A 14,933-nucleotide genomic window follows, 5' to 3' on the forward strand; every position below is an offset into this window, starting at 1 on the left:
CCCACAAAGTCTCAGGACTTCAGGTTAAACTTTAGCTAAAAAAGTAACAAATAGAACCCCCATTTTACCTTCCTCTTTCTTAACTTCTGCCTCCCTCCCTACCTCCAGCATGGCCTGAATTACTAATCCCAGCCTGTTGGTAGGCTGTGCTATTGAACATAGTGGCCACATGCTAGATGGAGTTTGGTGACCACCATCAGCCATACAAAGAGGACTGGCTTCGAATTCACTCCAACAAAAGCTGTTTCTTGTATGTGCTGGCGTGTTTATGAGCCCTGTCTCAACTGAACATGCTTGGTGATTATGAGCTACTGCCTGGCCTCCTTCCTTTTGTCCCTCCCCCTAAATTCTGTAAACAAAGTTAAAGTAATTTAGGCAAATTCATTCTTGCTTAAGGACTTCCATCAAATGGCAGAGAGCTTTGATATTTAGCAATGTATAAAATTTATAAAATCAAAACCAAGCTTTAGAAGAAATATGCAATAGATCATATTGCAGAACTCTCTCATGAATCATTTTTTTCCATGCATTTGGCTGTTCTACAGATCAGACATCACCTAGCCTTCCCCTCACATGGCAGATATACCTTTTATTTACCCATTCAAGAAATTGATTGTCCACACATTTCTTTTTTTTTTTTTTTTGAGACAAGGTCTTGCTTTGTTGCCCAGGCTGGAGTGCAGTGGTGCAATCTTGGCTCACTTCAAGAAGTGAACTCCGCCTCCTGGGTTTAAGCGATTCTTGTGCCTCAGCCTCTCAAGTAGCTGAGACCTCAGGCATGTGCCACCACGCCCAGCTAATTTTTGTATTTTTGGTAGAGACAGGTTTTTGCTATGTTGGCCAGGCTGGTCTTGAACTCCTGGCCTCAAATGACCCGCCCACCTCAGCCTCCCAAAGTGCTGGGATTACAGGCATGAGCCACCATGCCTGGCCACCACACATTTTTTTCTAAAGCTTGGTTTTGGCCACAGTGAGAGTTTCTTGGGCTGTCAGGGGTAAAAATACCATGTCCTGTTTAACAGCAGCCATCATTTTAGCAGAATTGTTTTTTTTTTTTTCGAGACCGAGCTTCGCTCTTATTGCCCAGGCTGGAGTGCAATGGCGCGATCTTGGCTCACTGCAACCTCCGCTTCCTGGGTTCAAGCGATTCTCCTGCTCAGCCTCCCGAGTAGCTGAGATTACAGGCATGCACCACCATGCCTGGCTAATTTTTATGTATTTTTAGTAGAGACAGGGTTACTCCATGTTTATCAAGCTGGTCTCGAACTCCCGACCTCAGGTGATCTGCCTGCCTCGGCCTCCCAAAATGCTAGGATTACAGGCGTGAGCCACCGTGCCCCGCCCCTTGGCACAATTGTTAATATCATTTTTCAGACTTGAGAAATTAGAGCTCAGAGAGGTTAAAGGTTCTGACTCGTGAGTGAATCTCAAGGGGCAGCACTGGCATTCAGGGTTCTCGACTGCTGGTGTTCATTGCTCATTCCAGTTTGTTAATGAATCGTCCACTGCAATGGATATTAGTGGAGTTGTCTAGAGAGCAGGGGGAGGAGGATGGTGGTTAGTATTTATTCTGTTGCCCAACATATGTCAAGGCTAAGTGCCTTTTGGGAGAAATTAACAAGGACGGAGTCATGTGAGTTTTCTGCCCAGCTAGGGTGGAACCAGGAAGCTGCAGCCAACCTTCATTCCCCTGGCCCATTACTCAGAATTAACTCTTGAAAGGCTTGGAATGCTATTACCTGTTGCAAGAGGTGAGTCCATTGGAGGAATGACAGGTTCAGGGTTGGCTTAGATCATCTCTGTGGTCCTCCTCTTCCTCAACCCTGCTCTTAGATTTTAAGATAATCATGAGCTAGGAGGAGAAGGCTGGAAAATGGTAAGTCTTTCTTCAGAATAAAGAAAAGAAAAAAGAAGGGAGACACACTGAGCTGTTAGGAAGATGTGATTGTTCTAGGTAGGGAAAAGGTCTTATTTCCTCACCAGGTCTGGATAAGGACCGAGGCCACACACTCTGAGGAGGAAGGACCAGGGAGGTGCTTTTAGATTCTTGGGGCTTAGTTTCCTAAGAAAGCTTTTTAAGGTCTCTCTTAGATCAGGAATCACCAATTTCCAAATAGAGCACTGAGGTCAGAACATTGTGCTAGGAGAAAATGAGATTTTATGGGAGTCTGTTTCTGTCAAACACAAGAGTTTGATTTGTTGAGTAAGATCATTGATGCAACAAACAGGATTACATTGGAAAAATGGGCTGTGCCAAAATTAAGTCTGAAAACCTGAGTATGAATGCATAGAAGTGAACAATAAAGGCTCTTTCTCTTGGGCTGTCAGCTTCCAGCTGCTCTCCTTGGCTAAATTAGTAAGGGTGGGCCAAAAGACAATGTAGGGACCCCATGATAATTGTGAAGAACTGCTGATACGGCAGAGAGGTTGTGTTTGCTCCTGTGAATTCAGATGGTAGTCCATCTGGGCTCAGGTTTGCCATCTGTAAAATGGGACAATGATCCATTTCTTTTCATCCCATCTGCCTTCCTCATCTCCAGCTCCCCTCTAGGGGTCTTAGGTAGAAAGGTGTGGCAATCTACCCAAGGCAGGGGTGGGAGTTCTCCCCTGCCCTTCAGGCCCCTCACTAATGGCTCTGGGGTTGTCTGTCATCTCCCTGACTTCTCTTTGGAAAAGCTTGACCTTCTATATGTGAAATCCCTTGCTTCTGTGTTGACCCATTTCCCCAGGTGCTATGTAGGGGAGAAGAGCTAATGCTTACTAATCTACAGGGAAAGTCTCTTCAGGGGCCTTGGAGGTTTCTATCAACCATTTCTAAGCCCATGAGCCTTTTCCATTGATGTCATTTGGGTTGCTAAGAACCATTTCTTATAGTGACCTTTGCACCAGAGCCTGTGGAGTTGCATACATAAGTGGTTGCTTAATAAATATTATTCTGAACTTAACTCTCTTAGGCAGAAAAAAAATACAACTTGGTATTTTTGTTCTGAGGGCAAATTCCATCTCTAGCTGGAGTTCGACATCTGGAATGTTTTCCTGTGGATTGTTCCTGCAGCCTATAAGAGAATATATGGGAAGAACTTGGTAACGTATGATGATGCCCTTGTCTGACTGAGGGGAGGAGGGGCGCTATGTGGGTACTTTCCTGGTAGGCAGGAAATGGAAGTGGCTAAGAGCTAACCCCATGTGTGCCTACTGTGTGCCAGGCCCTCACTGTAGATGCAGGCTGCATCTCTTTGGATCCTCCCAGTGGCCCATAGGAGGTGCATACTGTTTGTCCTCTTTTTACAGATGAACAATGGAAGCACAGAGAGCGTAAGGAACTTGTCTGGTGCTGCACAGCTCAGTAGTAAAAGCTTGAATTCCAACTCTGGCAGTTAGATTTTGGGATTTGAATCTCTTGGCTGGGAACAGTAACAAGGAATGCAGGCTCTTCTCAGCCTACAATGCTTTCTGATCTCTGCCCGGTCAACTCTTTCATTTCCCTTCCCTGGGCTTCTTCTTCAAGATGTGGAGTTCAGATCTGGCCACTGGATTTGAGTCCAGAAGCCTGTTCCAGAGAAAGAAACAGATGCTGATGCATGGTCTTGTTAAACCATCTTTAAAAGACCTTGCATCAGCAAACCAGGCCTGTGGATTTCTTCATCTTATTGGCATGTTTGTTGGCACTGCTGAGATCAATAAAGAAATGGAATAAAACATACCCTTGAATCCAGGTGGCCTCTGTGAGGGTGGGCAAACTTGACCTTCACCTCAGAGAGTTTGGGACATCTCAGGACAGGAAATCAACTTTGTCCTCCTGGAGGAACACTGCCAACTTGACCCCAGCCTCCTGGGACCTGGAGCCAGGGCTGCATATGGCATCTGTGGGCCCTGGACACTGCCTCTGTGGGCCCTTCTGTAAAAACATATATTTTTAAAATTTAAAAATTATTATTTTTCATTTTTGAGACAGGGGCTCACTCTGTCACCCAGGCTGGAGTGCAGTGGCATGATCATGGCTCACATGATCATGATCATGCAGCCTCTAACCCCTGGGCTCAAGTAATTTCCCACCTCAGCCTCCCAGGTAGCTGGGACCACAGGTGTGCACCACCATGTCTGCCTATTTTTTTTATTTTTAGCAGAGACAAGGTGATATAGTTAGGCTTTGTGTCCCCACCCAAATGTCATCTTGAATTGTAATCCCCATAATCCCCACGTGTCAAGGGAGAGATCAGGTGGATGCAGCTGAATCATGGGGGTGGGTCCCCCATGTTGTTCTCGTGATAGCGAGTGAGTTCTCATGAGATCTGATGGTTTTATAAGGGGCTCTTTCCCGCTTCGCCTGGCACTTCTTCCTGCCACCTTGTGAAGAAGGTGCCTTGCTTCCCCTTCGCCTTCTACCACGATTGTGAGTTTCCTGAGGCCTCCCCAGTCATGCTGAACTGTGAGTCAATTAAAGCTCTTTCCTTTATAAATTACCCAGTCTCGGGCAGTTCTTTATAGCAGTGTGAAAATGGACTAATAAGGTCAGGTGTGGTGGCTCATGCCTATAATCCCAGCACTTTGGGAGACCAAGGTGGGCCTCCTGTGGCAAGGAGTTCAAGACCAGCCTGGCCAACATGGTGAAATCCCGTCTCTACTAAAAATACAAAAATTAGCCACGCATGGTGATGCATGCTTGTAGTTCCAGCTACTCGAGAAGCTGAGGCAGGAGAATTGCTCAAACCCGGGAGGTGGAGGTTGCAGTGAGCCGAGATCGTGCCACTGCACTCCAGCCTGGGTGACAGAGGGAGACTGTCTCAAAAAACAAAAAAAAAATCAAAAAACTGTATTTTATAACTTGTTTAATAAATGCAAATGTATTAATATTATATATTAAGAATTTTTAACCTAAAAGTTATTTTTTTTTCTGATGTTAATAGAAATCAAAATACATCCTAGGCACGATGCCTCCAGAGCCTAATGGACAAGTTGGCCCTGCCTGGTGCCTTCAGGCCCAAATGCACATTTATCTGTGTGTGCCCCTCTCCTTTTTCAAATGTGTTTCCAGAGATTGCAGAGGGCCTTCTTCTGAGGATTAATGTTGGATTGACCTCTGGGACGCAGCCAAGGGATGGTTCTTTGGCCACTGTGGTACAAGAGGGCTTAGTGAAGAGGGGGAGCTGCAGGCTGAAAGTCCTCTGGGAGGCCCAGGGAAGACCCTGTGCCCTGCCCCCAAGAAACTGTGGACTAGTGTGGCTGCAGATGGAAGGGTAGTGGAGGAGTCTTAGCTGTGGATGCGGAATATTTGCTTTATATGGGGCCTGGAGCCATTTCAGCAAATGGGCTATCAACTTCCAGGTCTTGGGCTAAAAGCCTGACTCCAGAACAGTGATTCTCACCCTGGGCGATTTTGCCTCTCTGGGGCCATTTGGCAACGAATGAAGACACATTTTTTGTTGTTCCAACCTGGGGAGGGTGCTACTGGTTTCTGGTGGGTAGAGGCCAGGAATGCTGCCCAACATCTGGAGTACACTGGATGTTCCAGACATTGAGTTCGGGTGAGCGGAGCCTTTCCAGAAGCTGCTGGATAGAGCTACACATGAGCTGCCTTTCCTGTCTCCAACCAGACAACGTGTCGTTACAGCCATAATAGAGACTGGCTGCCTTCACCCAAGCCAGTTCCCAAAAGGGCAGAGCCAGGTGAGCCTCTGAGCATCACAGACTTCATGTCCACAGAGTGGAGAGTTCCAGAAATGGTGGCAGGGTGCAGTACCAGCAGACTCCCAGAGCCCCTGTCTTCTCTAACACCCTGTGAGCAGAATGCGGTGTCGAGGTCTCCAGATATCCTTCCTGCCTCTGTGGGCACAAAGCTGGGTAGGGTGCAGTAAGCAGGGTGATGCCAAGGGTGATCTCAGGTACCAAGGGTTCGGATGAGGGCAAACTGGAGGTGCCCCACTTCGTGTCTGGGAAGGGCAGCGGGGTGGAGGCAGGGAGGCTGGGGATGAGTGCGTGCACTGCACGGCGTCTGTGTGCTGCGTTAGAGGTTAGTGTTGAGATGGAAAGTTGACTGAACCTGACCTCTTCTGTTTGTTGTCCAGGTTTGTCTGATCTCAGACTTTCCCTGGCCTTTCTCTTTCACCCTTTTGTTCCTGACCTCTGGGGTCCATCTGAAGAGGGAAGGGGGGCTCTTCTAGGAGGGTGCGGACCTGGTGGCACTGAAGAAATCTGCCGCACGATGGGGTGACTCAGTGTCCCTGTTCTTGGGAACCTGGCAGGCAGCTGAGCAGGGGGACTCACTCAGCCTGCCTCTCTGGGCCCCTGGGTGTCTGCTGCTCTCCATGTGGAGGAGCACAGAGGGCAGGGCAGGATGGATGAGGAAAGCTGCGGGCTGGTGCCTGGGTCTGATTAGACATGGTGGAGCAGGACTCCAACCTAGCCTGGAGGCGCACGCTAAATCGGCCTTTTCCTGTCGGTGGTGCTGGGCTGCCAGGCCGCTGGAACAATTTAATCTGTGCTGGCTTCATTTATGGTACAACCGAGGCTCCCCAGAGCCCCTGTGGGAATAACCATTCTAAATAAAAGGATTTTCCAGGTTTCAGAGGTTTATACATTTAAACATTGCAATTTTTTTTTTCTGAAGTTCAACAATTTTGGATAAAAGTCTTTTAAAATGATGAATAGGTAGAATTTTATTTCCCTCCCCTTTTTGATGTCCCAAGCTCATCATCATCAACATAATTCTTGTTTTGGGCTAGAAGACATGGAAATCCCCAGGGTTCATTGAGGGGTGTGGCATTCATTGTTTGCCACACACAAAAGGTACCCGGAGTTTGTATGTTTTGTTTTCTTAGTGTCCTCTTTTCTCTCTGCCATTTGATCCTTCTTGCTACCGTCCACATGTATTCCTTCTTTGTCCCTTCAATATTGTTGACTTTCTTCTATGGCGGCCTTGGAAACCAGACATCCAGAAGCCAGGCTTCCTGGAGCAGAACTGTTGTGAACTGTCTTGAGGTTCCTCACGGGATGATTCTCCCCTCATCTTGAGTAGAAAGTGCCAACATTTAAACATGCTCAGCCATGGTAACAGCTATCAGGATGTTCAGAGCTTATTTTCCTTGGTTTCCCTGTTCTTGGTTGGGTTTCATGCTGCTGAAGTAGTAGATAACTGGGGCATTCGTCATTGTCATCATCATCAACGTAATAACCGCCAGCAACATGGATATAGAATTTCTGAGCTCCAAGTCGTCTTTTATTTATTTATTTAATTATTTATTTTTGAGGCAGTGTCTTGCTCTGTCGCCCAGGCTGGAGTACAATGGTGTGATCTCAGCTCACTGCAAACTCCACCTCCTGGGTTCAAGCGATTGTCCTGCCTCACCCTTCTGAGTAGCTGGGATTACAGGTGTGTGCCACCACACCCGGCTAATTTTTTTGTATTTTTGGCAGAGATGGGGTTTCACCATGTTGGCCAGGCTGGTCTTGAATTCCTGACCTCAAGTGATCCACATGCCTCAGCCTCCCAAAGTGCTGGGATTACAGGCGTGAGCCACCGCACCCGGCCTAAGTCGTCTTTTGACTGCTTTTTTTTCATCATACTCTCAACAGCTCTATGAAGAAAGAACTGTTATTATCCAGCAACTTATAGTTAAGAAAGTAGAGGCACAGAGAGGGTCTGTGTGGGGAGAACACATGCAGCTGATATAGAAAATGGCAGAGCTGGGATTTAACCCGACTACACCCCTTTAACCAGAGCTGCTACCCTGGGGACAGCGTGCTGGCTTCTAAAGGAAGCTGCTGCATAACAAGTGAAGACTGACTAGTTATCAGGCTCGGAGGGAGGGGAAAGGACAGGGGCAACCCCCATCAAATGTCCCATATGCTGGGGCCTATGCTGGGCACGCCTTGACAGCAAGTGCTGCTGGAATGCCAGCACCCGCTGCTGTCCCTGGCATGGAAGAGGCGCCCCCTCCCTTAGTTGGTGAGTGAGTGAATACTCTTGTATAGAATTACTCTAAGAGTCATTCATTTGTGTTCTAAGGGCTGTAAGTTTTTGAAGGTGCATTAATGGGGAAGAGAAAATGTGCAAGATTGGTTGAAAAACACCCCTCTGCACCCACCCAGATCTTGTTGGGACCTGCAGGAGAGCAGCTCTGAGTGGGATGGTCTGGGGCTGTTTGTTGTATCTCCAAGGGGCTGGGGCTGGGGCTGGGGCTGGGTGGTGTGAGGCCCTGCCCTTCTGGAGCTTGCCGGGGCTTGTCTCCTGGTTACAGCTCTGCCTTGCGATTCAGATCCTCTCTGCCTCCTTTGGCTGGACGTGCCTCAGCCAGAGTGAGACTGTGGCAGGCTGGAGCTGTTTTCAAGGCCTCCTTCACCTAGGCTGTGCATACAAAAGGTTGAAGAAAGTATAAGGAGACTTAATGGATGCTTCTTGGACAGACATCACAAAGCTTCATGCCCTGCAGAAGCTGAAGCTATGAAGTCGAAGGAGTCATAGTTCCTGTTCTTGGGGCTCTCAGTATAATGGGGTTGGGGGGTGGGCTGCACAGACAGACTTGGGAACGAGGGAATGTCAGTGGGGCAGAGCTGTAGCTGCCTTGGAGCAGCACTATGGGACCTAAGGCGGGGCCAGGTGGGCAAGTGCAAAGTGACAGCAGGGGGATGCTGGGACCAGGTTCTGGGTGGCGACGTGGCCTTCCACCTTCTCACTCCTTTGCCATACATGCTGCAGCCCAGTGATGTCTGTGGCACGAGTTATAAAAAACTCAACTAATTCGTGCTCTTCCAGACCACAAATGAAGAACTTTAAACTGGGGGTTATAGTGGGAGAATTTGGGGGGTCCCAGAAAGGACTTAAACCCATTCCATGGTCAGGGCCTTTCGAATGCATTCATCCCTCTGTGCGCCTCTGTTCTGCCCCAGCCTTGTAAGAGGGTCCCTATCGTTCTTCTAGAGCCAGACAGCCTGATTTCAAATCCTGAATCCATCACTTTTCAGATTTGTGATCTTGCTCAAGTAACTGACCTCTGTGAGCCTCAAATTCTCCATCTCTGAAAGTTGGGGAGGGTGATAGTAGTACCCACCTAAGAGTTAAGGTGAAGCTGAAATTGATCATCCATGTAAATTGCTCAGCACGGGCCCTGACAGGCCATCAGCACTCATTAGCCACGCGTCATCTCCACCCTCATCATCGTTACGGTCCAGGTGGCTCCTGGAGGGCACGTCTCTCTGGGAAACCGGACCTGGAGCTCTTCTTCCCTTCCTCTCTCGGCAGACAATGGCGATGACCAGTCGGAAGGAGGCCTGGTGGAGAACCACGTGGACAGCACCATGAACATGTTGGGCGGGGGAGGCAGTGCTGGCCGGAAGCCCCTCAAGTCGGGTATGAAGGAGCTGGCCGTGTTCCGGGAGAAGGTCACTGAGCAGCACCGGCAGATGGGCAAGGGTGGCAAACATCACCTCGGCCTGGAGGAGCCCAAGAAGCTGCGACCGCCCCCTGCCAGGGTCAGTGAGGGTCAGGTCTGGTGGAAGGGGTGGGAGGACAAGGAAAGTGGGGTCTCAGCTGGAGGAGGGTATCCCAATAAGACCCTCGTCTGGTGTGACCTGTAGGCAAAGCACTTTTCTGTCCACAAACAGTTGTGGAACATAGTGACCTTTGGGGCAATCAGTATCTCTGGCTGTGAAATAGATTGGACCTGTGGTTTCTTGATGTTCTTTCCTTCTAAAACCTTCACATTTTTGTATGGTTTTGGAACATAGACACAGAAAATGAATCCCAGAGATGAAGACAGAGTCCCTGAAACTTGCTTACTTTTTTTTTTTTTCCTTCCTCTGAGATGGGGTCTCACTCTGTTGCCCAGGCTGGGGTGTAGTAGCGCCATCACGCCTCACTGCTGCCTCCAACTCCTGGGCTCAAGTCATCCTCCTTCCTCAGCCACCTGAGCAGCTGCAACTATAGGCGTGCCCCACCACACCTGGCCAATTGTGTATTTTTGTGTGGAAATGGGGGTCTCACTGTGTTGTCCAGGCTGGTCTCAAACTCAAACTCCTGGACTCAAGCAATCCTCCCACCTCGGCCTCCCAAAGCGCTGGGATTACAGGCGCCAGCCACTGCGCCTGGCCTGAAACTCAGTCAGTCTTGTTGCCACATGCTTCCCTCACTGAACTACCCCCTCTCCTCTTTCCTGCCCAGCTCTGCCATCTTGGGTCCCGGCCCTGGTTGGTTTTATGGAAAGAAATGGAGCTTGGGCATGGGGCAGGGGCATAGAGACTCTGGAGACAGCCACTTGGATGGATATTTGGAGGTAGAGCCCATTCTGACACATGAAAGCCACGGTCACAGAATAAGGAGAGGAGTGAACATTCCCATCCATACAATTTTCTTTAGGGGCTGGGGTTGGGCACCCAGCATGGCAGGGAGATCCCCGGGCAGGCTGTCAGAAGTCCCTGTGCCCCTTGCTGGCTGTGTGACCATGGGGAAGTCCCCTCCCCATGCAGCAGCTTCTCCCTGAGCTTGCGTCTGGCACGTGCTTCATGGGCCTGCTGTCCTCACTGCGGGCGTCCCCTGCTGTGTGTGCGTGCAGACTCCCTGCCAGCAGGAACTGGACCAGGTCCTGGAGCGGATCTCCACCATGCGCCTTCCGGACGAGCGGGGGCCTCTGGAGCACCTCTACTCCCTGCACATCCCCAACTGTGACAAGCATGGCCTGTACAACCTCAAACAGGTGAGCATGGTGCCAGCCTGGGCCAGAGCAGCTCCTCCTCAGCCCTGGGCCCCAGAGGTGCCTTGTTTCTCCCTCACCTGTCTGTAATCCTCTGAGGTCTGAGCTGAGTGAGAGACTCAGACTCATGTCACCGTGGGGATTGGGATGCCAGCTGCCAGGCCAGGGAGGGTGCAGCTTTTCTCCCTGCCTCCGATGGGTCAGTTGCTGGCTCCACTTGCCCAGCCACCCACCAGCCTCACTTGGAGTCCAGGTTGGGAGGAGGCTCTTGGAGAAGGGAAGTGGCTTAAACCAAGCATCTTCGCTTTGATCGGACATTGACATCACCTGGAGCTCTTCCTGGGCCCGCCCCCAAATTGCCATGTGGTAGGTCAGGTTTGCAGCTCTAACAAGCCTCAGGTGAGGCTGATAATCTGCGACCTACACTCCCACCATCATTGATTTCAACCACTGGCCAAGTTGTCTTCATGGTTTCGAAGTATCTCAGGGAATGAAGAGTCAGGGATGGAGAAATGCCGTTGGAAAGATTCTGAAAAGCCATCTAGAGGCCGGGCGCGGTGGCTCACGCTTGTAATCCCAGCACTTTGGGAGGCCAAGGCGGGCGAATCACGAGGTCAGGAGATCGAGACCATGGTGAAACCCCGTCTCTACTAAAAATACAAAAAATTAGCCGGGCGTGGTGGTGGGCGCCTGTAGTCCCAGCTACTCGGAGAGGCTGAGGCAGGAGAATGGCGTGAACCCGGGAGGCGGAGCTTGCAGTGAGCCGAGATTGCGCCACTGCACTCCAGCCTGGGCGACAGAGCGAGACTCCATCTCAAAAAAAAAAAAAAAAAAAAAAAAAAAAAGCCATCTAGAACACTATTGTAAATACGTTGGAGGAAATGAAGTTTAAGTAAACCACTCAGGAGCCCTTCTCCCTCCTCTTTCCACCTTCTGTTCATATACATTTTAACAGTCAGTGTGCATATGCAATATTTTCCCTGTAACATACTTTTTTTTTTTTTTTTGAGATGGAGTCTCGCCCTTGTCTCCCAGGCTGGAGTGCAGTGGCGCGATCTCAGCTCACTGCAACCTCTGCCTGCCGTATTCAAGCAATTCTCCTGCCTCAGCCTCCTGAGTAGCTGGGATTACAGGTGCCTGCCACCATGCCTGGCTAATTTTTGTATTTTTAGTAGAGATGGGGTTTACCATGTTGGCCAGGCTGGTCTTGAACTCCTGACCTCGGGTGATCCACCCACCTCAACCTCCCAAAGTGCTGGGATTACGGGCGTGAGCCACCACACCTGGCTGGGCATTGGGATTTTTATAAAGCTACCCTGGTGGTTCTAATGGCAGTCTGGGCTGACCTAAAGTGTGGGTGTGTGAAGCCAGGAGATGGGAACAGGGCTCTGCTGATGGCTTAGGGGGTCTCACCTCTCCACCCCCTTCACCATCCAGGCACCTTGACACTCTAAATATTAGTTTAATATTAAAGGCTATTTGTGTACATGCCCTCTAAATGTAAGCCGGCTAACTCCATTTGGAGCTCAGAAGAAAAAGTCTCGATCACTTCTCATGGAAAACAGGCTGTCTGCTGCACCTTTAGGTAACTAATGTGATTTGCAGGAGTAGTTAGCTTATGCATAAAACAGAGGCCTTGGAGTGGGAATGCCTGGCTTCCATCTCAGCTGTGCTTCTTACCAACTGTGTGACCTTGGGCACGTTGCTTAGCCCATCTGTGCTTCAGTTTTATCATCTGTAAACCAGGGATAATAATGGCATCTAATTCACAAAGTGGTTGTGAGGATTAAATGACTATATTTGTTAGAAACTGAACGAGCAGTGTGTCTTTTGCTCACACAGTGCCTGGCACACACTGATTTGGATTGCAAACATGAGGTTTTTCACCTGACACTATGACTAAGCTTCAGTATGCTGGGTCCCCCCCACTGGATGGGACCTCCTTGAGGCTGGGGACTGAGTCTTTTCATCTTCGGGTGTCCTGAATGGCCTTGCTAATCAGAGGGGTCCCTGGGCGGGCAGCATCAGCATCATGCTTGGAGCTCGCTAGCCCTGCAGAATTTCCAGCTCTCCAGGGATCTACTGCATGGGAATCTGCATCTTATCAAGGTTCCCTGGCGCATATTTGAAGTTGCGAAGCTCCACCCGGCAGCGCGTGGGTAGCTGCAAGGGGTGGCTGCTCAGTGGACGCCGGGTTGAGGGAGGGAAGGAAAGTTGCTGGCTGCGGGCTCCTCCATGCTCTTCTCCTCTCTCCCCAGTGCAAAATGTCTCTGAACGGGCAGCGTGGGGAGTGCTGGTGTGTGAACCCCAACACCGGGAAGCTGATCCAGGGAGCCCCCACCATCCGGGGGGACCCTGAGTGTCATCTCTTCTACAATGAGCAGCAGGAGGCTCGCGGGGTGCACACCCAGCGGATGCAGTAGACCGCAGCCAGCCGGTGCCTGGCGCCCCCGCCCCCGCCCCTCTCCAAACACCGGCAGAAAACGGAGAGTGCTTGGGTGGTGGGTGCTGGAGGATTTTCCAGTTCTGACACACGTATTTATATTTGGAAAGAGACCAGCACCGAGCTTGGCACCTCCCCGGCCTCTCTCTTCCCAGCTACAGATGCCACACCTGCTCCTTCTTGCTTTCCCCGGGGGGAGGAAGGGGGTTGTGGTCGGGGAGCTGGGGTACAGGTTTGGGGAGGGGGAAGAGAAATTTTTATTTTTGAACCCCTGTGTCCCTTTTGCATAAGATTAAAGGAAGGAAAAGTAAAGTGTGTGTCTTTTGCCTGAGTCTTTGGGGTCTTCCAGGGAGAGATGCGGAGCCTGGCCTAGGTTGGCCTTCCCGCCAGCATCCAGCTTTGCCCCTGGCTCCTAGGAAAATGGGAAAGGCCCTGTCTCCGTTTCCCACTCATGAAATGGCAATAAGAAGGAATGGGAACCTCCTGAATCCAGATCAAACCCTCCAGTGCAGCCCCAGGACTCCCAGGTGAGGCTTCTGCCCCCATGCGGCCCCTGCCTGGCGCTGTACAGGGGCAGGATGAGTCACGGGGTGGGGGTCAGGGGAGATGTGGAGCGTGGGTCCGGCTTCCTCCCTCCCACCTTCAGATAACACTGCAGTGGGAGATAAGGAACAGGAAACGTTGGGATTGTTGTCGTCTGGCCCCTGAAATAAAGGAGGCTCCCTCCTGCCCAGCGTGAGACATTTCCGCTCAGCCCCCTAAGAAAGGGAGTAGGGCTGTGGTTAACTGGCTTATTCATAAAGATGACACCACTGAGAATTCAGGTGCTGCGCTCTAAGGGGCCCAAGGGATTTGGTCTCCAGACCAGCAAATATCAATTGAAACAAAGGGCTGTGAGTGTGTCAAGGTGTGCAGGCTGAGGGACTGTGGAAGGAGGCACAGAATGTGGCCTGTTTCCTCAGCAGAGTTCCACATCAGGGCTCACCTACATCTGCCACTCTGTTCTGCTGGCCTCTCAACTCCAGTGAATTCCAGGGGGCTTATGCACCCCCACCCCTGCTTTGCAATGGGCCATGGGGGGAGAAAGCTCACCATTTGAGGCCCACGGTCCCTGCCCCCTAACCTTCCTCGGTACGTGGCCCAGGACCTGGTCTCTCCTGTCACTCCCCTCTCCTGTGGCTGGAGTCTGATCCCTTCCCACAGAGGAGGGGCTCCCCAGGGGCCTGGCCCAATCCACTACCTTCCGGACCTTCCATCTGGTGAGTGTGGGGAGGCGGAGGGATGGCAGGCCCTTTACCAGGTGTGACATAAGTGTAGCTGGAATGCAAGACAGCTTTCTTGGAGTGCAGGAAAACCAGATCCCCAAGAATAGATGGAGCCCTGCCAGGAGGGTGTGTTCTAGGCTGCAGCAGGCCAAGGCCAGCACTTGGCCACTGCCCCAAAAGTATTCATTCAGCGGATCCTTGTGCATCCGTGAAACAGGCACTATTGTTAGTTACACTTTACAGATGAGGAAAAGGTCCCCAGAAGTGCCCAAACTCTCCTGCCCTGGGTCTGGGGACCCCTAACTCCAGCGCGTGGCAGCCACCCACCCCTGAGTTATACTGGCCCCGTTGGTGGAAGCAGGTGGGACGCTTGGAGAGGGCCTAGAGGGCTCTGGGCACTGGATGGACCTGGGGCCTGAAGCTCAGCAGTCCCTGCATGGCGTCTGATTGTCTTTCATTCGGCGCATGTGTGTTTCATTCGGCGCATGTGTGCTGCAGCTGGCCCTTCCCCCTGCCCTCTGAGTTGCTGCAAAGAGCAGT

General features: G+C 50.8%; 1 protein-coding gene across 1 annotated transcript in view; it reads left to right on the plus strand.

Annotated features, from left to right (window-relative positions):
• IGFBP2 (insulin like growth factor binding protein 2) overlaps nt 1-13,440 on the plus strand; it is a 30,305-nt gene extending 16,865 nt beyond the window's left edge. Inside the window, exons 2-4 of the mRNA XM_055290582.2 lie at nt 9,239-9,468; nt 10,548-10,688; nt 12,944-13,440. Of these exons, the coding sequence (XP_055146557.1) occupies nt 9,239-9,468; nt 10,548-10,688; nt 12,944-13,108 (536 nt within the window). The 3' untranslated portion in view covers nt 13,109-13,440. The remainder of the gene's footprint in view (nt 1-9,238; nt 9,469-10,547; nt 10,689-12,943) is intronic.
• Nucleotides 13,441-14,933: the final 1,493 nt, after the last annotated feature.

Source organism: Symphalangus syndactylus, chromosome 8 (assembly GCF_028878055.3).
Source record: "Symphalangus syndactylus isolate Jambi chromosome 8, NHGRI_mSymSyn1-v2.1_pri, whole genome shotgun sequence".
Taxonomy (NCBI): Eukaryota; Metazoa; Chordata; class Mammalia; order Primates; family Hylobatidae; genus Symphalangus; species Symphalangus syndactylus.